This window comes from Ornithodoros turicata, chromosome 7, assembly GCF_037126465.1.
Source record: "Ornithodoros turicata isolate Travis chromosome 7, ASM3712646v1, whole genome shotgun sequence".
Classification (NCBI taxonomy): Eukaryota; Metazoa; Arthropoda; class Arachnida; order Ixodida; family Argasidae; genus Ornithodoros; species Ornithodoros turicata.
In genome coordinates this window covers 34,744,130-34,771,650 of record NC_088207.1, presented here as the reverse complement: position 1 = coordinate 34,771,650, position 27,521 = coordinate 34,744,130, and the positions used below count along the sequence as shown (strand labels likewise).

General features: G+C 45.8%; 1 protein-coding gene across 2 annotated transcripts in view; it reads right to left on the bottom strand.

Annotated features, from left to right (window-relative positions):
- LOC135400906 (U8-agatoxin-Ao1a-like) overlaps window positions 1–27,521 on the bottom strand; it is a 107,152-nt gene that overhangs the window by 4,466 nt on the left and 75,165 nt on the right. Inside the window, exons 2-3 of one of the 2 annotated variants that reach the window (XM_064632911.1) lie at window positions 10,835–10,975; window positions 9,511–9,588 (exon numbers count right to left, since the gene is read on the bottom strand). In XM_064632911.1, the coding sequence (XP_064488981.1) occupies window positions 9,511–9,588; window positions 10,835–10,916 (160 nt within the window). In that variant the 5' untranslated portion in view covers window positions 10,917–10,975. The remainder of the gene's footprint in view (window positions 1–9,510; window positions 9,589–10,834; window positions 10,976–27,521) is intronic. The other variant, XM_064632912.1, reaches the window with a different exon arrangement.

Here is a 27,521-nt window from a genome sequence, read left to right as displayed (position 1 = left end):
ACAAGGTACAAGTTTGCGATATGCCAATGTGCCAATGGACCATTTGTGGTTGCGCGCATGCGCATGCCCAGCCACCTCTGGTGGCAGCCGCCATGTTTTTTTGCATGAAAGCATCATGGCTGCTTGTACGGTGTAGGCTGTGATGCGACATCGTGAAGCCTTTTTTCGCAATGCATTGTAATGTATTGCGTCGTCGACTGCCGAAACTACGAAATATTCAAGCTTCTTTTCCCTTTGCCGGTGTAGGTGCATGCGCTTCGAAGCTGTGTGCGTGCCTTGTTGTTGCTTCTCCGCACGGCATGCAGAAGTGGTATGAGCGCCATCGTGACAGTTGTGATGAAAACATGGCATGTTATGAATATGTTATAATAGCATGTTATAATAGCATTCGTGTCCTTTTTTGGGGGGTATCACGTGCTGTGTGCTTCCACAGGAGCAGGTTCTACCATTCAAAACAAATGTTATCGTGCTATATCCTCAAAAAATGCCAGCTTCGCCCACGTGGTGTTCATTTGTCGTAATTGCTTCGTCGTCTTCTCATCATGCCGTACGCCACCGCCAGCAGCGACACGTACATCGAAATGGTCTATTAAACGTAATTGCAGCGATATCGATGCCGTACTACGGTTTTCAGATGCATTTCCAGGAACTACCGCACTTTCCGCAAAGTGTGTTGTAACAGACGGGTAACGTTAGACGCGACTGGTTGACGACAGTGAGATCTTAATGAAGATACTCGGCGAAATAATGTTAATATGTGTTGTGTAGGGAAAGGCGCTGCTATCGTGTCCTGTGCGCCACGTTTTTCGAACTGCCTGTTGATTGATTGATTAATGAAAGAAATAAAAAATAGCCCGTTAGCTTGTTGTTTTCAGACTGTACTCTACACTCTGAGAAATGAACTTGCATGCGGAACGAGCTAACGACAGGCGGGGCACTCGTCGAGAAGGACACGTGATAAAACACGTGCATGGCGTTCTTCGCGCGATACGTGAAGGGCGTAGCATAAGTCACGCGCTTTGTGTCACCCCCCCCCCCCCCCCCCCCCCTGGCCCGTCTTTCTGAATTTCCCGCCACTCGGTAGCTCGTTAGACGTGCAAGCGGTAAAGCCCGAAAACGGGAGGCGTACGCCTTTTTTGTGACAATTATGAACAACATAAGTGCCACAAAAAAGGCGTACGCCTCCCGCTTTCAACAAATCAGGGCAGATAACGATATCATTTGAGATTATGGTTGGTTAGGAGCGTGCTATGCGGTGAAGTTTATTTTTAAGAGTGTAGAAAGAGAACTTCACGGCATTACATGCACATGGTCAAATGCACACTCTAAAAACAGAACTTCACCATATAACACGCTCCTAGCCAACCATCATTCCGAATTATATCATTCTGTGTCCTTATTTTATGAAAATGGGAGGAGGTGCCTATCTGGGACACATTATGCATGTCCCTGATAGGTTCCTCCTCCTGTTTTGAACGAATCATGACACAGAATGGTATTATTCGGAATGGTGGTTGGCTAGGAGACTGCTATGTGGTGAAGTTCTATTTTAACAGTGTAAGACGCCCCTCGTGGAGCACCATTCCGAGTGATATTATGTCTTCCTATTTGTTGAAAACAGGAGGATAGGTGACTATATTGGACATGCATAATGTGTCCAAAATAACGGGTGCCTCCTCCCATTTTCAACAAATCAGGAGACGGGATGGTATCATTCGGCAAGGAGTAAACCTCTGTTCCAAAGTTCTGAACAAAGAATAACTCATTCAATCCAAACCGATATCCTACCCATTAAGTGGCCACCAATTAAATCTAAATCAAATTTTCGTGACTTTCATGTGGATATGAAACGTAACTGATACCTGATCTGAGATATTAAATCCACGTACTGTAAACTAGCCTCCACATAGAGGGACTTCTGACTATTTGAATGATATTTTCGTATTCGGTTCGGTATTAGAAAACTGCGGACTCTGACTTCGCGATATTTGCACCAATATAATGTTCTTCCTAAATCACACAATTCTAAAAAGGCCCATAAGTACGCTATGAGTAAATTCTACACAAAAAAAAATGAGAGAGAAGAAGAAGAAGCAAAAGCTCCTTTGCTGCACATATGAGTTTCTAATCGTCGCCGTCTGAAACGTCAAGTTTGAGTCAAACGTCGCCATACATGCACTGGATAGCCGTTTCGACCTTATTGGGCCATCGTCAGCATGAGACTCACCAACTGAAAGCACCGCGCAAAGCCACTGAAGTGCAGTGTTTGGTGTCTACTAAATTCCATTACATTACACTATTAAATTTTTAGTACGTGTTCTGTTGCATCAATTGCATTTAATGATATCGTAAATGACTACGTGTAATTGATTGATATATGCAATGCGAAAGCAAGGCAAATTAGATGTACAATCACTAACAAATCGGAGCAGTCAGTTTCGCGACGCCATCCCCAGGAATGTTTTCCAGTGTCCAGAGTGACCACTTTAAGGCGGACTCATGCGGTCTAGCTAACGTCTGCTTCTGGAGAGGGTTGTCTGGCACCGTCACAAAATTGTTTTCTTCTCTTTGCTTTCCTACCGTGTTTTAAGGAAGTGATGTAATTGGCGCCAGCTTGCAGAACATGATAGCAAATGACAAAGCAATTATTTTCATTCGCAGAGATCCGGAAAACTGCAGTAAGCTTGTCACATTTGTTGATTACATTAAATTCCCCTACTGTTACTGTAGGGAATGACATCATTTTGGCTCAAATATCGCAGGCATGCCGAGAGAAGCGATTATCTCCCATAGACTTCCATGTATTGAAAATATGACAAACGTTAATTCGCCAAAAATCAGTGGATCGCATCAGGCCTTCAAGAACATGTCATTCCCTACATAAACTCGAGCGGAACACGTATGTAACTGTTTCGTGTTGAAATTTAGCGAGGTTTACGAGAACCCTGCGAACAAAAATTCCCCATAGACTTTTTAAGAAGTGAGCCCGTCTTAACTGGGAAGTTTCTACCATAAAACGATACCATAAACAGGTTCAAAACAATCTATGTTTACTATGCGCTGGTTTTTTCACATATATTTTATCTTATTTATATATTTTATTTTATGAAGCAATCCGTGGAGGCTTCCGTGGTTCACCGCCTTATAGTAGGACGATTTCTGAGAGTGTGTTCTCCACGTGGCTTCCATTATACTGGCCCTTTCGGTTGGTTGCTAATACATTTATTCAATGAAAAAATGGCTGTGAAGCAAGCGAGCTGGTGAAGATGATGCATAGTGTAAAACTCCGAGACTAGGGAACGCGGAGGGACAGACACAACACGAAGTCTCAATGACTGATAACGAAAGGAAAGTTAGGTAGCAAGCGAGCTGGTGGTGACGATCCACGACTTGAATACCCGAGACGAGGTAGGGACGGGTGTCTGTTTTCGTCCCTACCTCGTCTCGGGTTTTCAAGTCATGGATCAATGACTGAGACTTCGTGTTGTGTCTGTCCCTTCGTGTTTCCTAGTCTCGGGGTTTTACATTATGCATCATTTATTCAGCTAGCGACGAATTCATGCATCTGGTACGTCCGTTCCAGCCGATGTGCCGTTCCTCACAAAGCACAAGCGCTGCAGCACAGCTGTTTATTTCGCTATGCGCAGCATCGGACAAAACAGCTATAGAAAATGTGACTTCTATATTGGAACGGATGTGCAACGTTCGCCACCGCGCACAATGTAGGCTATTTCGGTCTGTCGTAAGTGTTTTCCTTTGTCACGTCGAGACCCTATTGTGTTTTCTGGGAACTACGGCGGTATTGTCAAACAGGAATGGCAATGCCCAAATTGCAAAATCGGTGCATAATATTGATCAACGCCTCGTTGCTCCCTAAGTACTTGGCGATGACGAGGCGTTCCACCACAACCCGCACCCAAACTACTGGGTTTTTTTCCCTTTTTTTCCCCTACTAACTGCGGTTAAATGGTCTGGGGTAGCCAGTCTGACTTTGTCGTGACTTCAATCCCCATTTTTTTCTTCTTCTATCACATCACATCACATACACCATCACCACCACCACTTGGGGCATTGCTTATCTACATTAGTCGCCTCACCGCCTTGATGTTCTATTTCCCTGTTCTATTTCTATTTTTATGGATATTAATCATATAGCTTGCGATCTAGAAGAAATACAGTCATCCTCTTTGCCGTAAGCTGCTCAGCCGTAATCAGTGCTTTGTTTACAATGATAGCGTTACACAACCTGCATCTCGGAGTCCTTTCGCGTGTTCCCCATCTGTGTCTCTAATTGTCTTCCGTAACCCGGCAACTTCTACTCCTGTGGCAGACGTTTCTCCTTGGACGATCATTTATCGCGCGAACTTTCTCTCTGCTCTTGTACTACAATTATCCTCCCTGGAAGCAAGTCGATGCAAGGCCAATATGCATGTCCCCGGCGTTCGCACTTGTAGCAACTTATGTTCGAGATTTTTCCAAGGTACGTTTGTACGAGTATTAGGGGTTTTGTGCTCGCACCTCTGAGAGACCAAGGCTCCTCTGCCGCTGCGCTACGCCTTTTCCGACAGTTCCGCTTTTGCCAACTTGCGTGTCCGAACTTCTGACACTATATTTCTTCCTTAGAATTACACTCCTTTGGGCATCCATCAACTGATCTGCTACCATGATCAAGTCTTCTCTTTTTTCCTGCATGCTTAATTTCTTTCTTTAATGAAGAACACTATGCAGCTTGAGATCGCATCTATCTAAAACCCATTCCCGAATTATCTGTTCTTTGTTCCTGCTAGCTGCAACCACCTTTCCCAGTATAGACCACTTTACTGTTTACAAACAAGAGCACCATCTGCGCATGCGTGAGGTTGGTGTGGGAAAAACACACTGAACGCAGCCGCGCCGAATGATTTCCGCAAGTGCGACATCGGCTGTGTTGCACTGCTACACCGCTCTCAACTGTCTCTTTCCGCAATACCCGAAATAATTTAGAGCCCTGAAGGATGAGACAAATGTTGCTACAAGACGAAGTTGTTTATGAACGGTATACAACATGACGATCCTATTGCGCTGCACATCGACAACTGGACAGCCCAGCCGCAAAACATGCCGCCGATCACAACCGCATTATAGTTTATCTCTTAATTTCGCCGAGCCAGTTCACTGCTGATACTGTGCAAGCGTACAAGTCACTGGATGCACACAACTAGGGTAAGGTGGGGCAAGATGAGACAAGGGGCAAGACGCGACATTTTTTTTGCTCGACGCCACCAGTCTCAGAGACGCGTTGCTCCACGTGCTCGAAACTTTACTCATAGGTGGCTCTGCATGTCCGCTTTATTACACGTTAGAGTTGTCCGGATTGGTTTATGCGTTCAAGAGAGAGAGATAAAAAAAATCGGTGTCTTCTGCCTAGAATGTAAAGACCCGCAAAAAAGGCGCGATTTTCTGTAGTCCTTTTTCTTGTCAACTGTGCAGCAGCGTTTCGCAGGCTTATCTTGTCAATGAAAGTCCACATTCTATTTCTATATTCATTCATCTAGACATGTGCAAAATATGGGCACTCTTGGTTATCCGGTGTTGAATAGAAGTGCGTCCGATTACATGCACGGGGCAAGACGCGACGATTTAATGTAATTTAAATTTAATGTAATTTAGAAACTGATATGTCAACTATTAGATGGCTTTATGCTTGTTTCTCAGAGATTTCTTTTTGCATATTGCCTAGGATTTTCCAGCAAATTTTTCTGGTTCCTAGAATATTTCCAGCAGAGCAGAAGCGCGCGCAAAAGCGAGCGACCAGCGACACATCAGACTGGCTGTGCCTTGTTTGCAAAGGACTGTGGAGCAAAAGTGCCGGGTTCTGTGTGGTTTTATAGCACATCATGAGGGCGGTGGGCTCAAGGGGGTTGTGTAAGGGCCTGCGGGCTACACTTTGCCTGCTTGGATTGCAAAAACTAATTTTGTATAGTTCATTACCACGGCGTGTCTCATCTTGCCCCGAGGGTTGGGGCAAGATGAGACAAACTGCATTTTTGAATTTATTGTTCTGTGTTTATTTTAGAGCGGCTACGTCCGTTCTGCATTTACAGGTTAAAAGCTTTAGACCTCTGAGAATGTGCCTACGGCTAGTTTTTGATACAAAAAAAAAAACACGAAAAATAAAAATTTCGCATTCAATTGCAAATTTCTGTCTCATCTTGCCCCACCTTACCCTACTTCACCTTCAGCTAGCTGTTTGATCGGTGCGTTTCTGAAACCAGCGCTGATTTGCTACCATGCACAGATTCATATTCGCACCGTTTATGTGTACACAGGTATCGTGAGGAATCTCACAAAGGCGATGTCAGGCAATCTTTCCCTTTAACTGATCAAAACGATTCCAACACACAAGAACTATTCACAACCAACGATTTCTTCGTTCTGCGTTGCGCGGAAACTGATGAAAAGTGACTTCGCCACCCTTTCCCCATCGAGTTATGTACCCGAAGGATATACGGCTTTGCGGCGTGCCCACTTTGCATGAAAACGATCATTCCAATCACTACAATTCCAACATCCAGGAAAGAGGGGGGGGGGGGGTAGCGGCAGGATCGGCTCTCCGTTGTTGGACACACAGAAGCGGGCGTCGTCACGACTATAGCAAAAAAAAAAAAAAAAAAGAAGAAGAAAACGGAAGAAAGAAGAACGGACGGGGGGGGGGGGGGATCATACAACTTCATCCCGTACCATGCTCCTAGCCAGCCATCATCTCGTGTAACGTCCTTCTTTCCCCTGATTCCTTGAAAACAGGTGGCGTACGCCCTTTTTGTGGCATTCTACAGTTCATAATGGCCACAAAAATGGCGTACGCTCCCCCATCCCTGTTTTCATCAAATCGGGGGAAAGAACGTTGTCATTCGGGATGATAGTTGGCTAAGAACGCGCTATGCGGTGAAGCTCTGTTTTTAGAGTGTATATAGGTCCTTGTCGCAGGAACACCTTCAGATTTTTGCTTCCGCTCCTTTCCCGAACGCGCCCCAGATGATAATGTAATCGGGTGACACCCACGGTCTTGGGACACGAAATCTTATTAAATCACCAACAATAGTCCCTCTATAGTAACTGCTGTGATCTCCTTCCTGAGACCTTCCTGTCCTTCTATGCCCTGCCTGCACCTTTTCCCATCTTTTACACATCTTTTCCCATTGTCCCGTTCGTCTTTGCATTACGCGACAACGAGACGTCTCGTACCACTCCTTCCTTGCAACCTTGAAACGGGTTCCTGTGATATGGGCATTTGTGGTTTTTGCATTTACACGCGGCACAAATCGTAGGACCTTAGAATATCTTACGGACCTCAACGCGACCGTCATTACGCATGTTCCTGCCGCGTCTGCGAGTGAGAAATGCGAAAAACGAAAACGAAAATGAGAAAAGAAAAATAAAAAGAACGAAAATGGGATCGTTTTACCACTTTCAGAACACACCATAAAAATGGGGGCCAATGAGACGTCTAGAAGACTGCGCAAAGCTCACAGTTGATGGCGTACTCTGCTTCGTGGGGCTATGATTTTCTGAAATATTTTTTTTTTACACACACGTAATACCAGTCCAGTTCATGACTAGCTTGAAGTAGTTGGAATGGGAAGGAAAAGCTACAGTGAACGCTTTCGAGATTTCTGGACGAGAAGACTGCGAACCGCAGCAGAAAGCATCCAATCAAAGACCGCTACTGTCTGTATTCATGGGATTTTATATGGGCTCTCAATCGAGAGCTTTTGACAACTCTCCTTAGGGGGGCATTAGCAAACTCGTAAGGCAATGTCTTAATTAACTTTCAATAATTAACATTTTAATTATGAAAGCTACGAAGTTGTCCCAATGAGAACATCTGGTCCCTTCGGTCACCTGATACCGGAAGAGTTTTCAGAACAAAAATCCGTTCGATAGATCGTCCGCAAAAAAATCTGTGAAGGAACACCATTTTTTCCTTTATTTTGTTCATTGTGCATCTTCGGAGACGCGTCTTTCCTTCACGCCCAATGTGAGAGGGTGAAGGAGCACAGTGCCGCCTCATGCGTCCATGATGAGCTTTAACTTGCAGAAACAAAACAAAAACAAATGTTTCGAGTGACTCTATCGGAACTGCCCTTATCTTGGGTTACATTTTGTGTTTTCTTTTAAGCTTTTTCTGGGACGCAAGAGGCGATAGTGTGCTCCTTCACCCTCTCACATTGGGGGTGAAGGAAACACGCGTCTCCGAAGATGCGCAACGAACAAAAATAAAAGAAAAAATGGTGTTCCTTCACGATTTTTTTGCGGACGATCTATCGAATGGATTTTTGTTCTGAAAACTGTCCGGTATCAGGTGACAGAAGGGACCAGATGTTCTTATTGGGACAACTTCGTAGCTTTTATAATTAGAAAAGTTACTTATTGAAAGTCAATTAAGACATTGCGTTAGGAGTTTGCTAATCCCCCCTAAGGAGTGCCCTTCAGCATATGCTATATGCTATATTGCAATTGATTTCATCTCGGAAAAAGTGATATACTGTATATATTTTTTAAAAAATATGTTCACATTTAGCTGGGGCGCCCTGTATAAGGTCCGTCGTGGCACTTTAAAGGAACGGTCGGCTTCATACCCATCGATTCCGAAACTATGGCGCATTTTGTTCCTCGCTGATCACTCATGATGGTACCGAAAATCCCACACGAAGTAGCGGCGTAGTTTTTGTGCAATACAACATACACCGCAACATAATACAACATGCACCGCAAGAGCAGACGCCGGAGGCTGATAGTATGGCGGAAGTCCCTATCTAGAGATATTAGGAAACGTCAGAATGAAACTGGTCAATCAGGGAACAATCTTGACGACCTTGAGCCACTTGAGCGGTAAGCGCTGCAAGGCACCGAGTAAGCGAAGCAGACGAACTCGGCAACAATGCCAATCGTCTGCGCGCTACCCTCTCTGATTCGCCCTTCAAACGAACGTCATTATGGTGTTTTTGACGTTTGAGCTTCCTAAGCTGCAGAGGCAGTGCTAAGTTATAAAACTCGTTTGTTTGATATTTAAACAGTTTCCGGAAGAGAAAATTGGACAGATAGTCTGTCTAACGATGTCAATCATTGTGGTACTTGTTTCGCACACACATTTCTGGAGGCAACTTCCCCTCAAAGCGCCACTGCGAAAGCCTGTCTTCCTGAAAGAAACGAGTCTGAAGGAACCTTGTTTGTTGTTACAACGCTTCCCCTGATGTGTGACTCCTGAAGCCTAACTCCTTACGCGTGACTGCCGTAGCTTGTCTCTAAACGTGTGATTTCTTTGTTGAATTAAAAGAAACTGATTTTCCTGCTTCTAAAGCAGGTAAAATGCTACTCATTCTAAAAGGCACTTTAATGTATAGCGTATCATAAGCCGGAAGAAAGGTCATTCCAAACCTTAAATCACTTCTACTATGTGCACTTTTGTAAACTACATTGCATAGTCTACGTGTGAGAAATTCCATAGTTTGATTGACAGTTGCCTCTTACACTGATCCTGACGTTGAGACTCCCCGGCGTCACGCATTGGTGCATTAGTGTTCGGCTCCGCCTCCTGCTGCTGTACCTCTACACGGAAACGTTTCGAACGTGAGCCGTAAAGACATAAATTATCGGACGACTCAGATAACTTCGCGAATGCGTTTCATGGCAATGGCCTCGCTACAGTATGTCCTGGGGTTGGCACGACAGGGTAAAGAGGGGCACGAAAGTGCGAAAACCTCTGATCGCGAAACGAAGGATACCGCTACCTTGTCACCGACACGGGAATCTTACATGGAAACGAGATTCTTCCCTTGCGGTCGTTATATGAGCGACAGAAGCTGCAATTTACATTTCCCCCCTCTTTCAGCGTCTCAAGAATGGCTACAGTGCGAAGCGCGCTCTCATTGGTCTCCGCAAACGATATGTCCAGTCATCGCGGGAGATTATTTGAGGAGACCAATCAGAGGTCTCTCCGCATGGTCGCGCGTCTTGAGAAAGAGAGGGGGAGCGAAAGCGTCCTTTGCGGTTTCTTTCGCTCATAGAGGCCCAACTGCATGAGGCGTTCTCTCGGCGCTGGGCCGTCGCGATTGTCGAGCGGCAAGCCACAGCGGCTGTGCATCGCCGTCCTTGAAGTCCGATGTGAGCATATCTCGACGGCCAGCGACGGAAGCGGTGTGCACAAGTGGCCAATGAGAGAGTAGGCTCAGGCTAGATCCATCCGGTCGCGCGAGTTTGCAGGAGACCCCACAGATGGCGACACGCGGATCAGATTGTCGGGTCGGTCGCGTTCGGCAGATCAGAAGGTTGTTGCGGATGTGAAACACAAAATGAAGTGTGCAACAGATCGATGAAGATGTCAACTGGAATGCTGCGTTCGCTTCGTGTATTTGGCTGCTTTGTGAATAGCGGGACCGGCATTCACAACATATGGCTGCAGGTATCTTGTTTTATACGTTATCGCTGAAAAGCACCTATGTTTGAGACTTTTTCATTTACAATAAAAGTGTTTATCAAGTCGCATGCAGTTTGTCTTTCCTCGAGAGAGTACAGAAACGCTCGCATGAGACGCCGTCCTCCCGCCGCTGCATGCGGTTAACTTTGGGCCTTTGTCGACAACGTCGCTCGCCGCTGACAAAAGCTCGGCGTTCTGCCGCTCGAAAAACGCCCCACGCGGTTAGGCCTTAAATCGTGATCGACGGAACGGATGAATCTCGTTCCTTTTGTATTGCCGTCAAGGGAACGACATCGTTCATTCCTGGAGGATAAATTTTTTGCACTTTAGCGCCCCTTTAGAGAGGTTTGCTGAAAGAGAGTGATATACAGTTCCTACCATAGTTGTTGTACGGAACAGCGAGCACAGCGTTCACAAGGAATACGACGAGAAGAGCCAGAGCAACCGCCTGTGAGTTCATGCTGAGAAGTGTTCGTTGTGCAGATACCACTGAAGTATGTCTGTGCTCGGCGAAGCTATCTGTAACACAAGCAAAATACATAAAATTAATGATACAGAAATGAAATATTTGAGTACACTCAGAGGAAGTTAACGCCGCTCCCAAGACATAATTTCATCCCTGTGTTTGTCGTCAGACCTCCACACCACGTCGCGCCTTGCTGTTTTCTTTCTCCATTTCGCACTTCACTTTTTTAAAGCAATGTTATTTGCGCTTGATCACTAGATCATGAAGGCTGACGAAGCCCATATTCAACCCAGAACCATAGCCGACAGCAGTTATTACCTATATGACGTCTGCAAAGCGAACAGACAAAACGATGAACAGTTAATAAGATTAAAGACGCACCTGGAAAGCTTAACGACTTCGCGCCTGGCAGCACTAACGGGCTACGTGTCAAGACAAAAGAGCCGTAAAGAATCGTTCAGAAATAAAGCGTCCAGACGCCTGCAGAAATAATTTGCATAATCGATGAGGATTACGTTAAACGGACTTAGGTATCACTTTCAATCAGAACGAGAGCTGAGCTGATTACGCACGCCGTTGAGCCGACGGCAAAGGCGCTGATCGTATTATGAAAAATATCGCCTGTGCGTGTGCCGTACACGTGACTCTCAAAGCGTGCCAAATGCTCACAAAGACCCACAAACTTCCTTAGAGTGACGATAATACGTTACGACAGTACGCATGAGAGAAAGAAAAGATTGGAGAAAGCACGTGACCGAACGTCTGTCCACTCAGAAAGTAGCAATAAGGGGGTACTTGTAGACGGGCCCCAACACTATGGTGAAAAAGATGGAGACATGGACTTCACGTGCAGTTGTTGTGGTACCTTATTTGTGAGCGATCCAATGAGACTGTTTTACGTGCACGAGGGGAAAGGGAAACGCTGAGGGACTGCGCGAAAGGCTGACCTACTTTCATAGCGTATACTTATGATCAATTGCCACCAATGCAATGGCAAGGCACGAGGCACCGCGTATCGTTCCTTCTTTGGCTTCCTCGTCCTCTTCCGCAAACTTTTCAGCAGGCACCTCAACCGTATGCTGCCGTTGATGAACGCGAGGGGGGGGGGGGGGGGCATGTTTAATGATGATAAAAAAAAGAGGAAGGGAAAGATGGCGGCGGAGGCATGGAGGCGGATTGTCAGCGAAATGAGTCAACTTCTGCTCGAGGAAGACGTACGCCCCACAAGCAGAACTTCACGGCATGCTCATAACCAGAGCGTCTTTCGGAACTGTCATTTAGAACGTTATCGTTGTTGAAAATAGGGAGTGTACGCCATTTTGTATCAATCTGAACGCATGTTGATTGACACAAAATCGCGTACACTTCCGATTTTCAACAAATCAGGAAACTGGAGAACGATATCATTCTAAATAACGGTTGCTCTGAGCTTGTTATGCGGTGAAGTTTGAGTTTTTAGAATGTAGATAACATGCAAGCTACTCGAAGCGGATGACGGCGGTTTTCCGTTTATGACATACATTCTTAAGACAGCATGTAACATACTGAAGGCCAACAACTGCACAGAGTGGTACCGTAATCACTCCTGATGCGTGGAAAGCTCGGAGCGCACGCCCTTTTGTGACAATTAAAGGGGCCGTAAACAGGCCACCAAACATTTCAGAAATAATGATACCCCATGAAAGAACGCAGATCATAATACCCAAATATACATTTGGTCCTGCCCGTGCCAGCGCGGTGACCCATATAACTGCTTTCAAAGATGAGTAACCAGCGAGCTTCTCTCCACCACGCATACGTCACATGGCTGCGTAACGTTTTGCCGTCCAACCGGGGGGCCGAGCTGCGCACATGACGTTTCAAATTACCAGCCAATAAACATGCTTCATTATCAGCTGTGAGTCAGAGCGCTCAGTTTGTTTGTGTGAAACTACATTTTGTGCTCCGTGGTTCCGAAATTCATCGTCATGACATCTTCAACATCTCCGGCTGTCGCGAACGTCAACAGTTGGGCTGCTATCACATGACGCGATTCGAACCCGGGTTCCTCCCAGTCACGACATGACATGGCCAGCACGCTAACCACTAAGCGCATTCTTTTCACTTGCACTGGACTGCACTACCTTGGACTCCACGCAAGACGGGTTTTCGGGAGCTGCACTTTCCAGCTGAAAGGAAGTTTATTAGTAATACCTTTCTTTTCAACAGGAAAGTGCAGCACGCAAATAATCCAGTTCAGATCTGGTGCAGGAGGTGCAAGCGAAAAGAATGCACCTACTGTTCCACGCGAGCTGGTGCCGCGTGGCTCAAGCCAAAGTACGGCAGGCCAGTTGTTGGAACCATTCGAAGATGACGAAGATGTCCCATCGCGCACCTACCTAAGATTCCGGAACTGTAGTCCCGGATATTCATTCGCGCTCGTGGTGTGCTGCGTGCTACTGCCCAGAAAACGTAGTGCGCGTATGATACCTAAATTAAACGCATTTCTTTTTCACTTAGAGGCTGTAACTGTTTAGATTTTGAACAGAAGACGATTCACGTTCATCTAGTCCAATTCCGCATTTGAAATAAAATCATACGTGGAACACTCGATCGTAATTGGTGAGGAAAGCGCTACGTCACAATGACGTAATGTTAGAGCGCGGGGCGGAGCTAAAATGCGAAAGAGTGCAGTGAATATTTCATCCGTATGGGCAAGCGCCTTTTGTTTTTGAGCGTTAGTAATTGCAAGAAGTTTTCACTGCCTAAGTTTGAATAATATAACACAAAGAAATGGGCCCCTCGTGTACCTGTTTACGGCCCCTTTAACATAACTGCATAGGTGTCTATAAATATATATAAAGTACTATAAATTCAGCACCTAAAGCAACAAAATACACAGTTGACAGGACACGACGCGACCTTAGCAAGGGTTACCGAACGACCTGCAAGAGCCTTGACTTCTACTACACAGCAGAACCTCCATGTCCGGATATCCTGCGTGTTTGTGGTGCGGATACGCTCGGCAGAAACAAAGACGAAAGGTCACAGTGGTCGTTGAAAATACAGAGACGAAAGAACAAACACCAGTTGGAGCCTAGGCGATGAGGGAAGAAGTCGCTAATGATTTTCCCCCGGGACTTCCGTAGGACCCGCCGCGCGCTACCCGGGCGGTCGTTGCGCACAGTTCCCCGGGGTGCTGTAAGCGGTTCCGTGTCAGCAGAAAATTAGCTGCTCAGTCGATCACGCGCTTATTTTTCTCGCACTTCGTCTTTTTCTCGGCCATTCGGTAGCTGCGTCGCTAATCAGATATTTACCAAGGGGAATTCGCCCCTCATCCAATCTGGAGCGAAGCGCTTGCCTTCCTGGTGCATAAACAGAGGGGTTCGTCAGTGGCGCCCAGATATTCGTTCGTTTAACTTTGAAAAGGGCCGATCAATATATGATAACAGACTGGATGCGCCCTGTTTCCGAGGAAAATAAGGAAGACGTTAGCACTTTCTGCTTTGTGAGTGCGTTTGCACCGACGTCAGACGTCGTGCGTTATGCGTCAGTGAGATGTTGTTTACCTTGATTACAGTTACCGTATTTTCCGCTGAATAACGCGCGCATTATACAATAAACAAGGGCTCTGAAGAGGTCCTGCGCGTTATCTAACGGTGCGCGTTATACACGGAAATATTTTCCTGCAGAGCCCCTTTTCGGGTCGGTGACGTACAAATTTTATATAGCCACTTCCAGGGTGTGCTGTGTCTTTCTCCCATATATCTTAGGGTCAGTTGACAAAATCTGCGAAAGGACACTGGTCTTCATAAACGGTTAATGATGGTGCTTAAGGATGCTATTCAGAAGTCAGTAATCTTGAATTCATTTCAGAAGAATGGCGTGATTGAGAAGGGACGCGAAGCGGATAGCAGAGAGGACACTGAAGTATACTGTGACAGCGACGCTGTTGCATCGGAGATTAACGGATTTGACTAAATGTGTTTCAAATATAGCATATGCATATATGATACACCGCTTTGGTTTACTGTGTGATACTGATGGCAGTAGAGAAGCTTGTAGCACCATTGCGGTGCGCGTTATACATCGAACATTTTTCAAATTCGACCCGTTTTTAGGGGTGCGCGTTATACACGAGTGCCGTTATACACCGGAAAATACGGTAAGTATTTCTAATATCGCTTCTGCGTGGCCATCAGTAATTTAAGAACGACATTAAGAACACTCAGCCGTTAGAGGGTAGGATGCAAGACTGGATGCACATTTTCGTTTTTTATGTGAAGCAAACTATGGACGGCATTGCTGGGGCATGATAAACTACACTCTAACAATAAAATCATACAACGGCAAAGTGCAAGGGGAGGACAGAGACTGACAGAAAGGCGAGACGCGCGCCATATTTCCAAGAGTTTTATTCGAAGGCAACACAGGCGTATGTAGTGGGTCTACGTTGATAGCGTTGACAAAAGAGCAAGTCCTTTATCACAACGTGACACACAAGGCGTGATGACACATTCTGTTCCTAATGCGGCAGTCTTCCCAGCCTCAATTATCTCCCTCGTGATTCTATTCCCGCTTTTCGCGATCAGGCTGCAATAATGCAACAATCATGCAACAATGGCTTACAACCGGCTTCCTTGCCGTGCTTCGCAGTATTGAAATGCTCCCTGAGGCCGTTATTAATACGGCGGCCAGTTAGGTCAACATATTTCATACCCCACCCTCTTAGAAATGAACTTCACAGCATAGCACGATCCTAGACAACCGTCATCTCGAATGATATCGTTATCTGCTGTGATTTGCTGAAAACGGGAGGCGTACACCATTTTTGTGACAATTATGAACAGCATAATTATAACAAAAAAGGCGTACGCCTACCGTTTGGAACAAATCAGGGCAATATAGCGATATTATTCGAGTTGATGGCTGGGTAGGAGCGTGCTATGCGGTGAAGTTCATTTTGAGAGTGCAGGACAAAGGTACAGAATACACGACATTGCATCACTCTAAAAACAGAACTTCACCGCATAGCACGTAGTGCGCCAACCATTGCCACGAATGATAGGGTTCTCGCTTCTGATTCGAGGAGAGAGGGGGCGTGCGCCTTTTTGTGGCAATTTGGATATATTGTAATTGCCACAAAAAGGCGTACGCCTCCCCCTCTCCTCGAATCAAAAGCGATAACCCTATCGTTCGCGACAATGATTGGCGCACTACGTGCTATGCGGTGAAGTTCTGTTTTTAGAGTGCATGAACAAGTTCACTAACTTCACAGCGTCAACATTTGTCCGACCTATACTATCTTTTTGAGGTTGTGCGAGACCTTGTGTAAATAATGCGAGACATAATTATAGCAGAGATAATAATAATACGTAATAATATTATTATGTATTAAATTACATATTGTAGTTAGTTAGTTAGTAAATTAGTATAATAAAGTAAACATTGGAGCTTTCAGCAACCCACCATGGGTGCTACCTGCTCCATTGCAAGAGCTGTACAGCTATTACACACTATGAATCAAAATACAGCAATCAAAACAAATCACAGCGGGATCCCTCACATACTCACAAGCACACAATCAATAGAACGGGAAAACAATATCGCACACTTCAGATCTACAAAATACGGTGTCAGCAGTTCACACTAAAACGGTGTTCGCACTTAGTCTTCCACAATACGGTAGTGAGACAAGTCTCACTCAAGAAGGCTACCAGCAGACCATATTGTAATTTATGTACTATAAACGTCATCATAATAAGGGTACTGGCTACCCCGGTACACTTATACATAGAAAGTACAAACAGATTATGAAATCATAAAAAAACAAAGAGATGATGCCCAGAGAAGAACAGAGATGATAATGTAGTTCAACATGTAGTTCAAAAGGTTCGACCAAACGAGAGTAAAATGTCCGAGTCGTTGGGGGCACACACACCACACATTCAAGTGAGTCATAGAATTTCCATAAGCCCGATTGTATGCAGAAAGCTTCAAGTGCCCTTAGAGCCTTGTCGGACGACGGAGGACCTAACAGTTTCGCGATGTCGAAGGCTCGGGAGTCTACACGAGAAAGGCTCGTCTCTAATGCCCTTCGAGCATCAACGTATTTCTGACGTTGTAAGCTATTGTTGCATGATTGTGGCCATTCCGAGAAAAGTTCGAGTAGAATCACGAGGGAGATAATTGAGTCTGGGAAGATTGCTGCATCACGAACCGAATGTGCCAACACCCCTTCTGTGTCTCTTTCTGATAAAAAACTTGCATTTTTTGTCAACGCCATCAGCGAAGACCCACTATATGTATATGCTTGTGTTTCCTTCGGATAAATCTGTTGGGAGTAGCGCAGTCTTTCTGTCAATCTTTGTCCCCCTCGAGCTTTGCCGTTGGATATGACGCAGTTCCAACAAGCCCAAAAGAGTTTATTCTCTTAAAACCCGGGGGGGGGGGGGTCGAGGTAGCTAGCCGTTGTTGGCCGCACAGAAGTGGGCATCGTCACGACTATAGCCAAAAAAAAAAAAAGGAAAGTGGGAGAGGGGAGTTGAGGACTTCAAAGTGATGGATAGGCAGGATGACCGATACTGAGGGGACGGAGGCACACTGTATGTGAGAGGTGCACTACAGTGGTCTTTCCGCGAGGCCCGTTTCTTGAAGAAAGCGCACGGGGCCGCGAGTTTTTGAAAGTCGTTCCGCACAAGAACCTTCGGGGAAGAGGACGTCCGTCAGTATGCCAGGCCTGGCGTGAGGAAGATGAGTTTCCCGCATAGTGTGGTATGCACGGCATTCTGTCAGGATATCCGCGATAGTCTGCGGATGATGACAGTGCCCACAACTGGAGTCCTCCCTGGAGCCGATCTTGAACAGTTGCGAGTTCGTGAACGCAGATCCCGTGCGTAATCGATGGAGCATTGTCTGCATACCACGGGGAAGATCTTTCGTGGGAAGAGAGGGTCGGTGATTCTGCATGATCTCCTGTATGCCAGGATGACGGACCTCAACTAGCTGTGTGACGACCATGTGCCTGTCAGTGTCGGCCGGGACTGGTAAGGATGGGCTGCAGCTGTGGTATGCTGAGGAAGCTAGCTGGTCCGCTCGTTCGTTGCCTCTGATGCCGACATGAGACGGGATCCATTGGAGCGTAAGCTCACCTCCGGTTAGCCTATGCTGGGCACACGACCTCCTTATACATCGGGCTAGGATGCTACCACACATGGGGTTCATCACGTTGTTGAGGGCACTTCTGAAGCCCGTAAGCAAAACGGCCTTAGTTATTCCGGTGACTTGAACCGCAGCAGCTGCGTGTACATTGTCATTGATGCATTGTCATTGGTGATGTCATTGATACATTGCGTTGATGTCGTGCATGTATAGGCAGCTTCAACCGGTGCATAAAGTGCGACGCACACAGATACAAGCACACACACAAAAGTAATGTCCCACTGTTATCAGAGGACCGTTGTCGTCGTGGGTTTCTTCCACAGACATCAGTGAACTTTAAGTGATCGTACCGAATGCCCATTTCCTTGAATGTCCGCGCTCTTCGCCGACGTCCCACTATACTACCACAAGATATGCTGGAAATTCAGACCTTCCATATTCGCTCGTCGAAGCGACGAAAACGTCTCCCCTGCGTACCATGCAAACATACCGGCACCTTAATTTCATTACTTGCTCTGTTTACTTTTATCCTCTTTCTCTCACTCTCTTTTTTTTTCTCCCTTCTGTTTAAACACAAGTGCAAAATAGGCTAAGGACGGGAAAAAGTCATGGAATTCAGTTACGTGGTCGATAAGGGAACAGGACATCACGGTCTTTTTGTATCGTAGCATGACCGGAAATGTGATCGATAATAAGGTCTCCTCATTGAAAGTCACCACGCTTGTGATGTCGTCGTCATACATGCTCGGGTCGTCAGTCAAAGGAATATATATTGCGTGCATCCGTAATGCAGACATCTGCATGCTTGATTCAATAAGGCGTTGCAGTCTTAGGAAATACTTGGACTCGTCACAGTCCATCACTGTCCTTTCTGTAGGTGGAGGCATTGCTTGTGGCTCACTTTTGTAACATGTGCGTTAAATGAAATACCGTCGTGCGCTCAAAGCGTACTTCGAAAGTGGAGGAGATATTGGTCATCCTGAACTCAGACGTTTTGGTGTTGTTGCGTGCGTGCGTGCGTGCGTGCACTCCATTCATTTGCGAGTACCGGGCCCGTGTACTGGGCCCAGTACATTGCGCACGAAACCTGCTGCGAAATAACGTTCGACTGCAAATAACGTTCGAACATCTTTTGCTCGAGAATACAACCGTGTACTATGTACGGTACAGTCTGGGTGCTAAAAAAATGCGAGATATACAACCGAAGCACATAGTTATTAGTATTGTTAGTAGTAGAGTATTGACACTGAGTTTCAAGAGGGAGCATGCGCCATCTTCTTTCCGCGCCACGGTATCCACGCGCACGCGCACTTTAGCGCACGATGCCATCTATCGTGCGCGGGTGAAATGTTCCTTTCTCTTGCAAGCAGCTAATCAAGGTTGACATCCTTGAGCTCACTTTGACGTCCTCGGGAACGCTCTGGTGGACAATACATGGATTATCGCCCAACAATCATACACGCTTCTCTATTCCACAGCGAGCGTTATGTTAGCTGTCTTTGATCCCCAATAGACCTCTACCTGTTTGTAAACAAATGACGGCATAATGTTCGACAGCGCCACGAGTTTGGTAGAGTTGAACTACGTTCAAAGCTAGTGGCGAACAAGGTCGCGTCCGAAAGCCACGGTCCTGAGGGGATTACGATGGTCTCCGAAAGGGACGCGACCTTCGGTCCTACTTTTCTTTCAGCGAACAATTACCCATTCGTGGAACCCAGCTCTCCCCTTCCGATCTGTTTTGGTTTCGGTCTGTCTACCAACGTCATGATGACGTTTGTCGGGTAAAGGTTTATTGAGAATGGTACCTGTGTGGTGCGGAAACAAGATGGCGCTTCTGCTCTCCCTTGGACCTTAGTGTCGATACTCTGAAGAAACGAAGCTTATTTTGTGACTCTACAACACAGTAGCCCTCGTAGCCGTGCACGCGACTTGGTGAGCTCCCCAAATAATCGACACACACGCCGAAGCGGGTTCTTTCCCTGTGTAAAACGTAAATGTGTTCTGAACACAGACAGGCGCCAGCCATTCCAAGGTAGTCGCTCTATAATCATCACCGGACTTTTATCGCCGAATAGTGATTGATATCTTACCACGTTGTCCATATAAATCGACATCATGGGTCGCTGGGGGAGTTCGATATAAAGGTAGTCTCTGGAAAGGGCTCAATTGTGAACGGCAATACTACAATTGTCCGTCTGAATCTCGGAGAGGGGCGTGTTTTCTTCTGCGCTCGTTCTTGGTTTCTTTCGTCTTTTTGGCACCTCCGCGCCCTATATCTGACATGCAGACCGCCTTTCAGATGTCAAGTCACACGAGCAGTGACAGTAATCTGGCCAAGGAGCAAGTTCTCTATCGTTCCCCGAAAAGGACGATATCTGTAGGGCTTCTGGCGGAGACATCAAGTCGTCTTGAGAGCGGATTGGAAGACTGTAATTGGATCAAGCTTTGGGACTTAGAGTTCCGGATCTTGCATAATACACGTTGGTGAGCTGCCACTTTCGAGCGTTCAAATACGGAGCCTATTGAAGTCGTGGAACCGCTTCGGCGGTTTAATATAATAACGTTATTCATCAGTGATTCGGCTAATCCCTTGCGAGGCTCCCAAGATGTTGTGCAAGATGTTGCGCAACAGTCGTTTCATCCCCAGAATTTAATATAACAATGAGCTCATATTTTCGAGAATGGAACGCAGTTCAATTGGCTGTAAGCGTTTGATACTCTGATGCATGGATTATGCTATTCATTCCATAAATTAACCTCATTCGATGGATCAGGTTGGAGGTTCGAACCCTGCGAAGGACGCCAGCAACTTTGTGGCAACAACAACAACAACAAATAAGTTAATGATAATGAATGGGGAAATTCGCCACTTAAGGTGCGGCCCACTACCCCAAGGCACAATGGGGCAGGATGTAGCCATAGATTGAGAAGTTACCCGTCAAAAAGAACTCGTTACAAGTTAAGTTACCGTGTGCAAAATGTAACTAAGTTAATAACTAAGTTCTTCAGTCTGAAATGTAACTCGCAGTTACTGAGTTACTTAAAAAAAGAACGAGTTACTCCAAGTTACTTAGGACACAAAATAGCATTACGCAGGTGCAGCGCGCGTCAGCAGTTGAGTTAGACCTTGAGTTACCTGCGGAGGAGTGCAACACGCTTAGATCGTTTTCGTTTATGTCCAACAATAGACCTATCCCTGTTTGTAAACAAATGATGTCATAGTGTTCGACAGCGCCAAAATTTGGTAGAATTGAACTACGCTCGAAGCTAGAGGTGAACAAGGTCACGCCCGAAAGCCACGGTCTTGAGGGGATTACGATATGGTCCCTTAAAGGGACGCGACCCTCGGTCCTACTTTTCTTTCAATGGGAGGCAGCAAACAAGCGCCCGTTCGTGGAACCAAGCCCTCTCCCTCCGATTTGTTTCGGTTTCAGGCAGTTTACCAATGTCATGATGACGTTTTCTGGTAGATGTCTAGTCGAACGCTTTGCATCTTTACTCCCTGTGGGCGCACAATGGTTCAGCTTCATTTCAATGGCAGCGGTTCTTATTTCCTGAATAAAATACTGTCATTGACTGACTGACATTACAATACTGTTTTATGGCACAAAATGCCATGGAGGAACCGGAGAGAAAGCAAGAAAATATGTATATGTGAGCGAAAAGCGAGTTAAAAGTAACTTGGAACTTCACTTAAGTTACTTTGGCAAAGTTACCTGGAAAAGGAACGAGTTCCCCTGAAAGTTACTACAGCGCAAAAGTACCGAGTTAAGTTACAAGTTACCAAAAAAAGGAACTTAGTTACAGTAACGAGTTACCTCGAACTCTGGATGTAGCAGGAACTTTGTGGCAGGTTACAGGTTGCTTATAGACTAATCGTCTTTCGCGAGGCTTGTTATGAACGGAGACAATCTTAGCCACTAAGCCAGTTGTGCAGATGCCCTCGGGTTTGAGCAAGTGTTGAAGAGGTCAGAACAGGGTGTCCAAGAGGCGACCCATGCTTGTGCGATGAAGTCAGAACAACAAAGACAATGCGGAGCCATTGGCAATTTTCAAAGTTCAATTGAAAAAAATAAATTTCCCTCAATTAAAAATTGTCCAAGGCCTACCTAAATGGTGGCAAAAACTTCTAGAAGGTAATTCCCGAAAGTCCCACAATCATCCGGCGAGTGCGTCGCCAGTAAGAATTTTTTATCACTTTAGGTGAAACACCCTGTATGTACAGCACAAAGCGCATTGCCGAGTCGAAAGAGAATCTTTCGCTCGACCTCCATGTCACGCACAGAGAACTATGTATATATCAAAAAATATATATATAAAAGTGCCTCTAAACATATCTTAGCTCGAAATGATTAGCAATGCAATAGTGTGTTGTGCTTTGTGTCTTACACACGTAGTTGTGTGGGCGGATAATGCAGATCGCTGTGTAAATCAACGTTCATAGTCAACGTTGGTGTAAATGACATAATAGTGCAGGTAAAACAAATCTGCTGCTCCAGTTCATGCGATTATCAACTGCATCAAGCATCTGAATATGACCTTCCTGTCAGACTTGCTCCTTGGAAAATATACATATCGTGTACAGAAATCAATTCCGGCTGCATACAATATAGGACCTGTCACACGCACGTGCAGGGAATTGAATAAGCCGTCCAGGGCCCTTGTCACGCGTATTTTACATGCAATACGGTGGTGATTTTACGATAAGGATAAAAGCAGTCGGTGGTGACACGTAATGTTTCATTTTCCATCTCTGTGATCACGTCAGACTGACAGTTATTACCAGCCTACGATGAAAGCCAGGTACGGGTAGATAATTAGCTGTGACGATCGAGACAGCGGTATAATATTTCTTCTATTTCTGTTGTAGAAGGAATGTAGTCTTTTTAGTTGTGCCTCCCCAATAATGTCGGACGATCATAAAATACTCAACAAAGCCGCTAGAGAGAGATATCTAATCCTGCGCCAATACGGTAAGTAGGGTAAAACGACGACGCTCGTTCAGAGCATACCGCGTAAGTCCTAGCGGTCACATCTGGAGGCATTGCGTGAAATTGGCTCATATAGACTTATCCTAATTAATGCCGCGTAAATCGCCGCAGTGCTGCGACGGACGACTACATGGCAAGGGCGGATTCGGGTTCGCAGCTGGAGGAAAAGGAGAACGTGAGTCCTTTGACGGAGGAAGTGGTCCCGAGCAAACGCTATAAGCAGGAAGCGCAAGGATCCAAATGTATTGAAAATGGGTTATGACAAATATCTTCATAATTTGGAGACGCACTTTGCATACAACACAACGACCATGCCTTTCGAGAAATGCTATACACAGGAAAGATGTTCGCGATATTCTAGCTGGATAGCACATAACATTCCCGTATCCGGTGCGTTATGACTGAAGTAAAAGCGCTAAACAAGACAGGACGAAACTGACGAACTGACGAAACACACAACACGTCAGTTGGTCAGTTTCGTCCTCTGTTGTTCAGCGCTTTTACTTTAGTCATACAGTACCGATAGGCCCAAGGAGATGTCACTACATTCTTGCATTACTATAGGTGCCACGATGGGTTGCTCAGTCATTCTGCGTCGTCCGGGTTCGAAGGATAAAGCTCACACTGTATAAATTGAAGTATTGCGCGCCCTTCGCTGCCGCACTTGATTACCGAACGATATACGCGCTGGGTACATCGATATGTCAGCTTGATATAGGCGCATGCCTGTTGTCCTCCACTGTCTGAAGTAGGTGACAGCCGTGGGGAAGATAGGTGTCTTTGTTAGGAGATGGCTTGCTCGGGAGGACCTCGATATTCCCGGTCGCGAAATTCCCGATTTCGAAACTCACGTTTTCGAAACAAGGAAAATCAAGGAGAATGCTCGATTTCTTCGTAAGATGATATATATGCCGTGCTTAAAAACACGACATCACTAAGTATTTAACCACTCAAATTCACGGGTTTTCGATATCTGTCCAAGTCATTTCAGCCAACGAAAGCCACATTTTAGCGGCCGTTAAGCTTAGCTGGGCGGACACGACGAAGTTAGGTGTTTGCATTTCCATGTCCAGGTTACTCTTAAGTTTCCCGCGTGTGGCTGTGCATTTTATAGTCAGATACCATTTATGTACAGTTCAGTTCATTTTGGAATGGGGATTTCGATCAATTTCTTTCGAGGTTCACCCGCTTGCTGCTCTTCATGTTTTCATTCGTGGAAACATTTTCGCTGTTCGCCAAGCGCGTATTGCAGTTATATTCTTTCATTCCAACAGGTGCCCCTCGTATTTATCGAGTTTCGGAAACCATTTAACGATTGCCTCCGGTAATATTGCAAAATACTGAAATGAGGCAGACTTTAATTTGGAACTGAATTTGCCCGACGTATATATTTGCAACGTTTTTCAGCAATGCGGCAGGTAACGTTTCATATAGGGTGCAGGAATGCGTAATTTAAAAAAATATTTCACCTGTAATATTGCACAGCGGATTCATATTTCAATAACGTCAGTTCTTAATCTACCATAAGGACAGCCCTCGTGTCACTGAGCCAGAATTTTCAAGTTCTTATTTCGTACGGAAAACAGTAATATCTGGAGCTTCCTCACTGTCATTCTGGGTGGACCATTTGGTTAAATTATGAAGGGTTCCCGGTCTTCGGTATTTACCGAAAAGCACCAATAAACGTACGCCGCTAAATTTTTTTCCGCGGAAATAATTATTCACCGATTGTCGTCCAAATGTCGACTTCAAATATCCTGATTTCATTTCATGTCCCTTCGCTCTGAACTGGTTGGCAGCGGACAGTGGACATGAGGTCGTTCTTGAAAGAACAGACGTTTCGTCTTTAGCTTCTCATGGCGTCTTAATGTTGCCGATAGTCAGCATCCAGGCCAGTTACAAATAGATCTGCATAATGAGAATAGGTCTGTTCGGTCATGAAGTGCCCCAGCTAGAGACCATGGAGTGTACCAGTGCGAACCATTCGCCTATTCCGCGAACACTGAATAGGACATGGACCGACTGAAAGATTTGCCTTCCGCAAGAAAGCTCCGTTGCTAATTCCTTACAGTGGAAAGAGCGGTGTGCGATGTCACCTAACGTCGCTAACATGTACCTCACAAGCTTACCAACCCCTGATTGTAACAGTTGGCATTGTAATGAAAAAAAAAAAAAAAAAAAAAACAAGGACATCAAGTGCTGGTTTACTGTGTGCATGGGAAACTCCCGTCACGTTCCTCGCCGGTTTCCACCGGGTGTTTTCACGTTTCAAAATATTACCACCGAAAGACACCGATTCCTGGTGAGCGAAATAGCCACCGATTACTCACACTGAATCTCTGAAAAATTAAGCACCGAAAACCGGCAAAAAAAGAGAACGGGGGGGGGGGGATCTATTTATTTTCAGAGGAAAAGTCAGCCAGAAAGGACGGCTTGCTATTCCTTATTAAATAATTCCTTAGTTCGTGTTCCTGGGGGAAGTTAAGAGTAAGGCGATGTAGGGTCAGAGAATGGGAAAACATTTAAAGTATTGAGCACTATTGATTGAGTTGTAGTTTCATGTAGTGTGGCCACTCCTTTGTTCTCTTATACGAGTTCCCTTGTATGATATGTTCAACATTTTCAATGCATCCATCCCGGGCAAGGATGCATCCATTTGGAAGCAGCTGCTATGAACACTGTACTGTCCTGTCTGCCCCGCGTGTAGTACTTATTTGCAATTCAGATGAACAGGAGTTGGGCTTACAGGACGAACTTCAGGAGAAGGGGAAATATGCCAAAAAGATTATGCAAAGGAGGTTGGTCACAACAAAGTTACGACGACCTGCTCCGCGTTCATGGGCTACTAGCTGTTATCGAATGATAGCAGCGGAGCTGTCCAGTTTGGGCGACGTGACGTTTTTGGAAAGGCACCCAAATGCGCCGCGCCAGCATTGACATGATCACACGACACGGTTGATGACGAGAGGTAATCAAGGTGGTGGTGGTAGTGGTGGTACTGTTCAAAGAGCTCGCCGTTGTCGTCACCAGCACCAAAGGAGCGAGAGTCATCCATTGCGTCGTTCCTGGTTTATCAGCAAAACGTACCTCCAGTTCACGCTTTCCTTCTCTCTCTCCTTCTCTCTCTCCTTCTCAAGAAGGCCCCACTCTCTCATCCGCAGATGATTCGTCCAATCATCGCATGATATTGTTCGAGCAAACCAGTGGGTGGCCTCTCCGCGTTGTTCTTGAGAACAAGAGGGAGAAGAAAAGCGTGAATTGGAGGTCCTTTCGCTCATATTTCATATTATCATATGTATTTCATTTCACGCAACGGATCACTTCTATTCCCTTTTTGTTGGTCTCAAGGTAACGGTATTTTTCATTCGGCACTGTTAAAACGAGGGAATTTCACCACATAGCACGGTGAAGGCCAACCATGCATTGCACAGGGTGATACCGCTATCACTCTTGATTTGTAGAAAGCGCGGGGTGTACGCTTTTTTTGTGACAATTAACACAACCGCATAAGTGTCACAAAAGGGCGTATACCTTCCCGTTTTTAACGAATTAGGGTGCAGAACGCGTATCATTCGGGATGGTGGTTGGCTAAGAGCGTGTGTGTGTTTTTTTACTATATAGTCGTGACGACGCTCACTTCTGTGTGGCCAACAACGGCGAGCCTATCTTCCATAACCCCCCCCCTCCCCTCTGTACAAGCCTGTTTTCCTGGGTTTCACTCAGACGCGTTCAGACTGTCGGCACAGTTCCCTGAGAAGTCGGCCCAGGACGCACATTCCCCATATAGGCGCAGTCGTGACGTTGCCCACCTATGTGAGACCGACAACGGCGAGCCCTCTACAAGCCTATTTCCCCGTTCCCCTTCCCCTTTTTTTTACTGTTTTAAGAGCGCGCGACGAGAAATTTTTGCGCTTTAATGACCCTCGAACGCAGAGAAATGCTTTCATACATAGCTCCATGTAAAAGAGAAATTGACGAAAAGTTTCTTCAGGCAATTTATGTGGCCGCAGAATACAAAGCAGAAAGTAAACGAAAAACGCTATTCCGAAGCACACCCAAGGGCGCCGATCACGCCAATACGGCTTCACTGATAAAAACCTCGAATACAAAACGGGGAACCTCTTCTCGACGCCGATACCTCACAAAAAAAGGAAAGAAAGAAAAAAGAAAAGACTTGCGCGAACAACAAGTTCATAGTACAAAACAAAGAAACGAAAGAGATGGTGCGAAAATCAGGGGTGCGAAGGACATCCGATGGCAAAAGAGCAACCTTCTGGGTCCGTCTGTACTATGCCAGTGACAAAGGAAAACGAACAACACCTCAGGGACCAGTGGCACGAAGGCCGTGTTCTATCCGTTTTCTGTCACCAACCAGACTTTACGACACAACGAAAACGAATACCGCAATCACGAGGACATCGTAGAGCCTGCCGTTTTACTCGTCCTTTTCGTTTCCGACTTTCCGAAC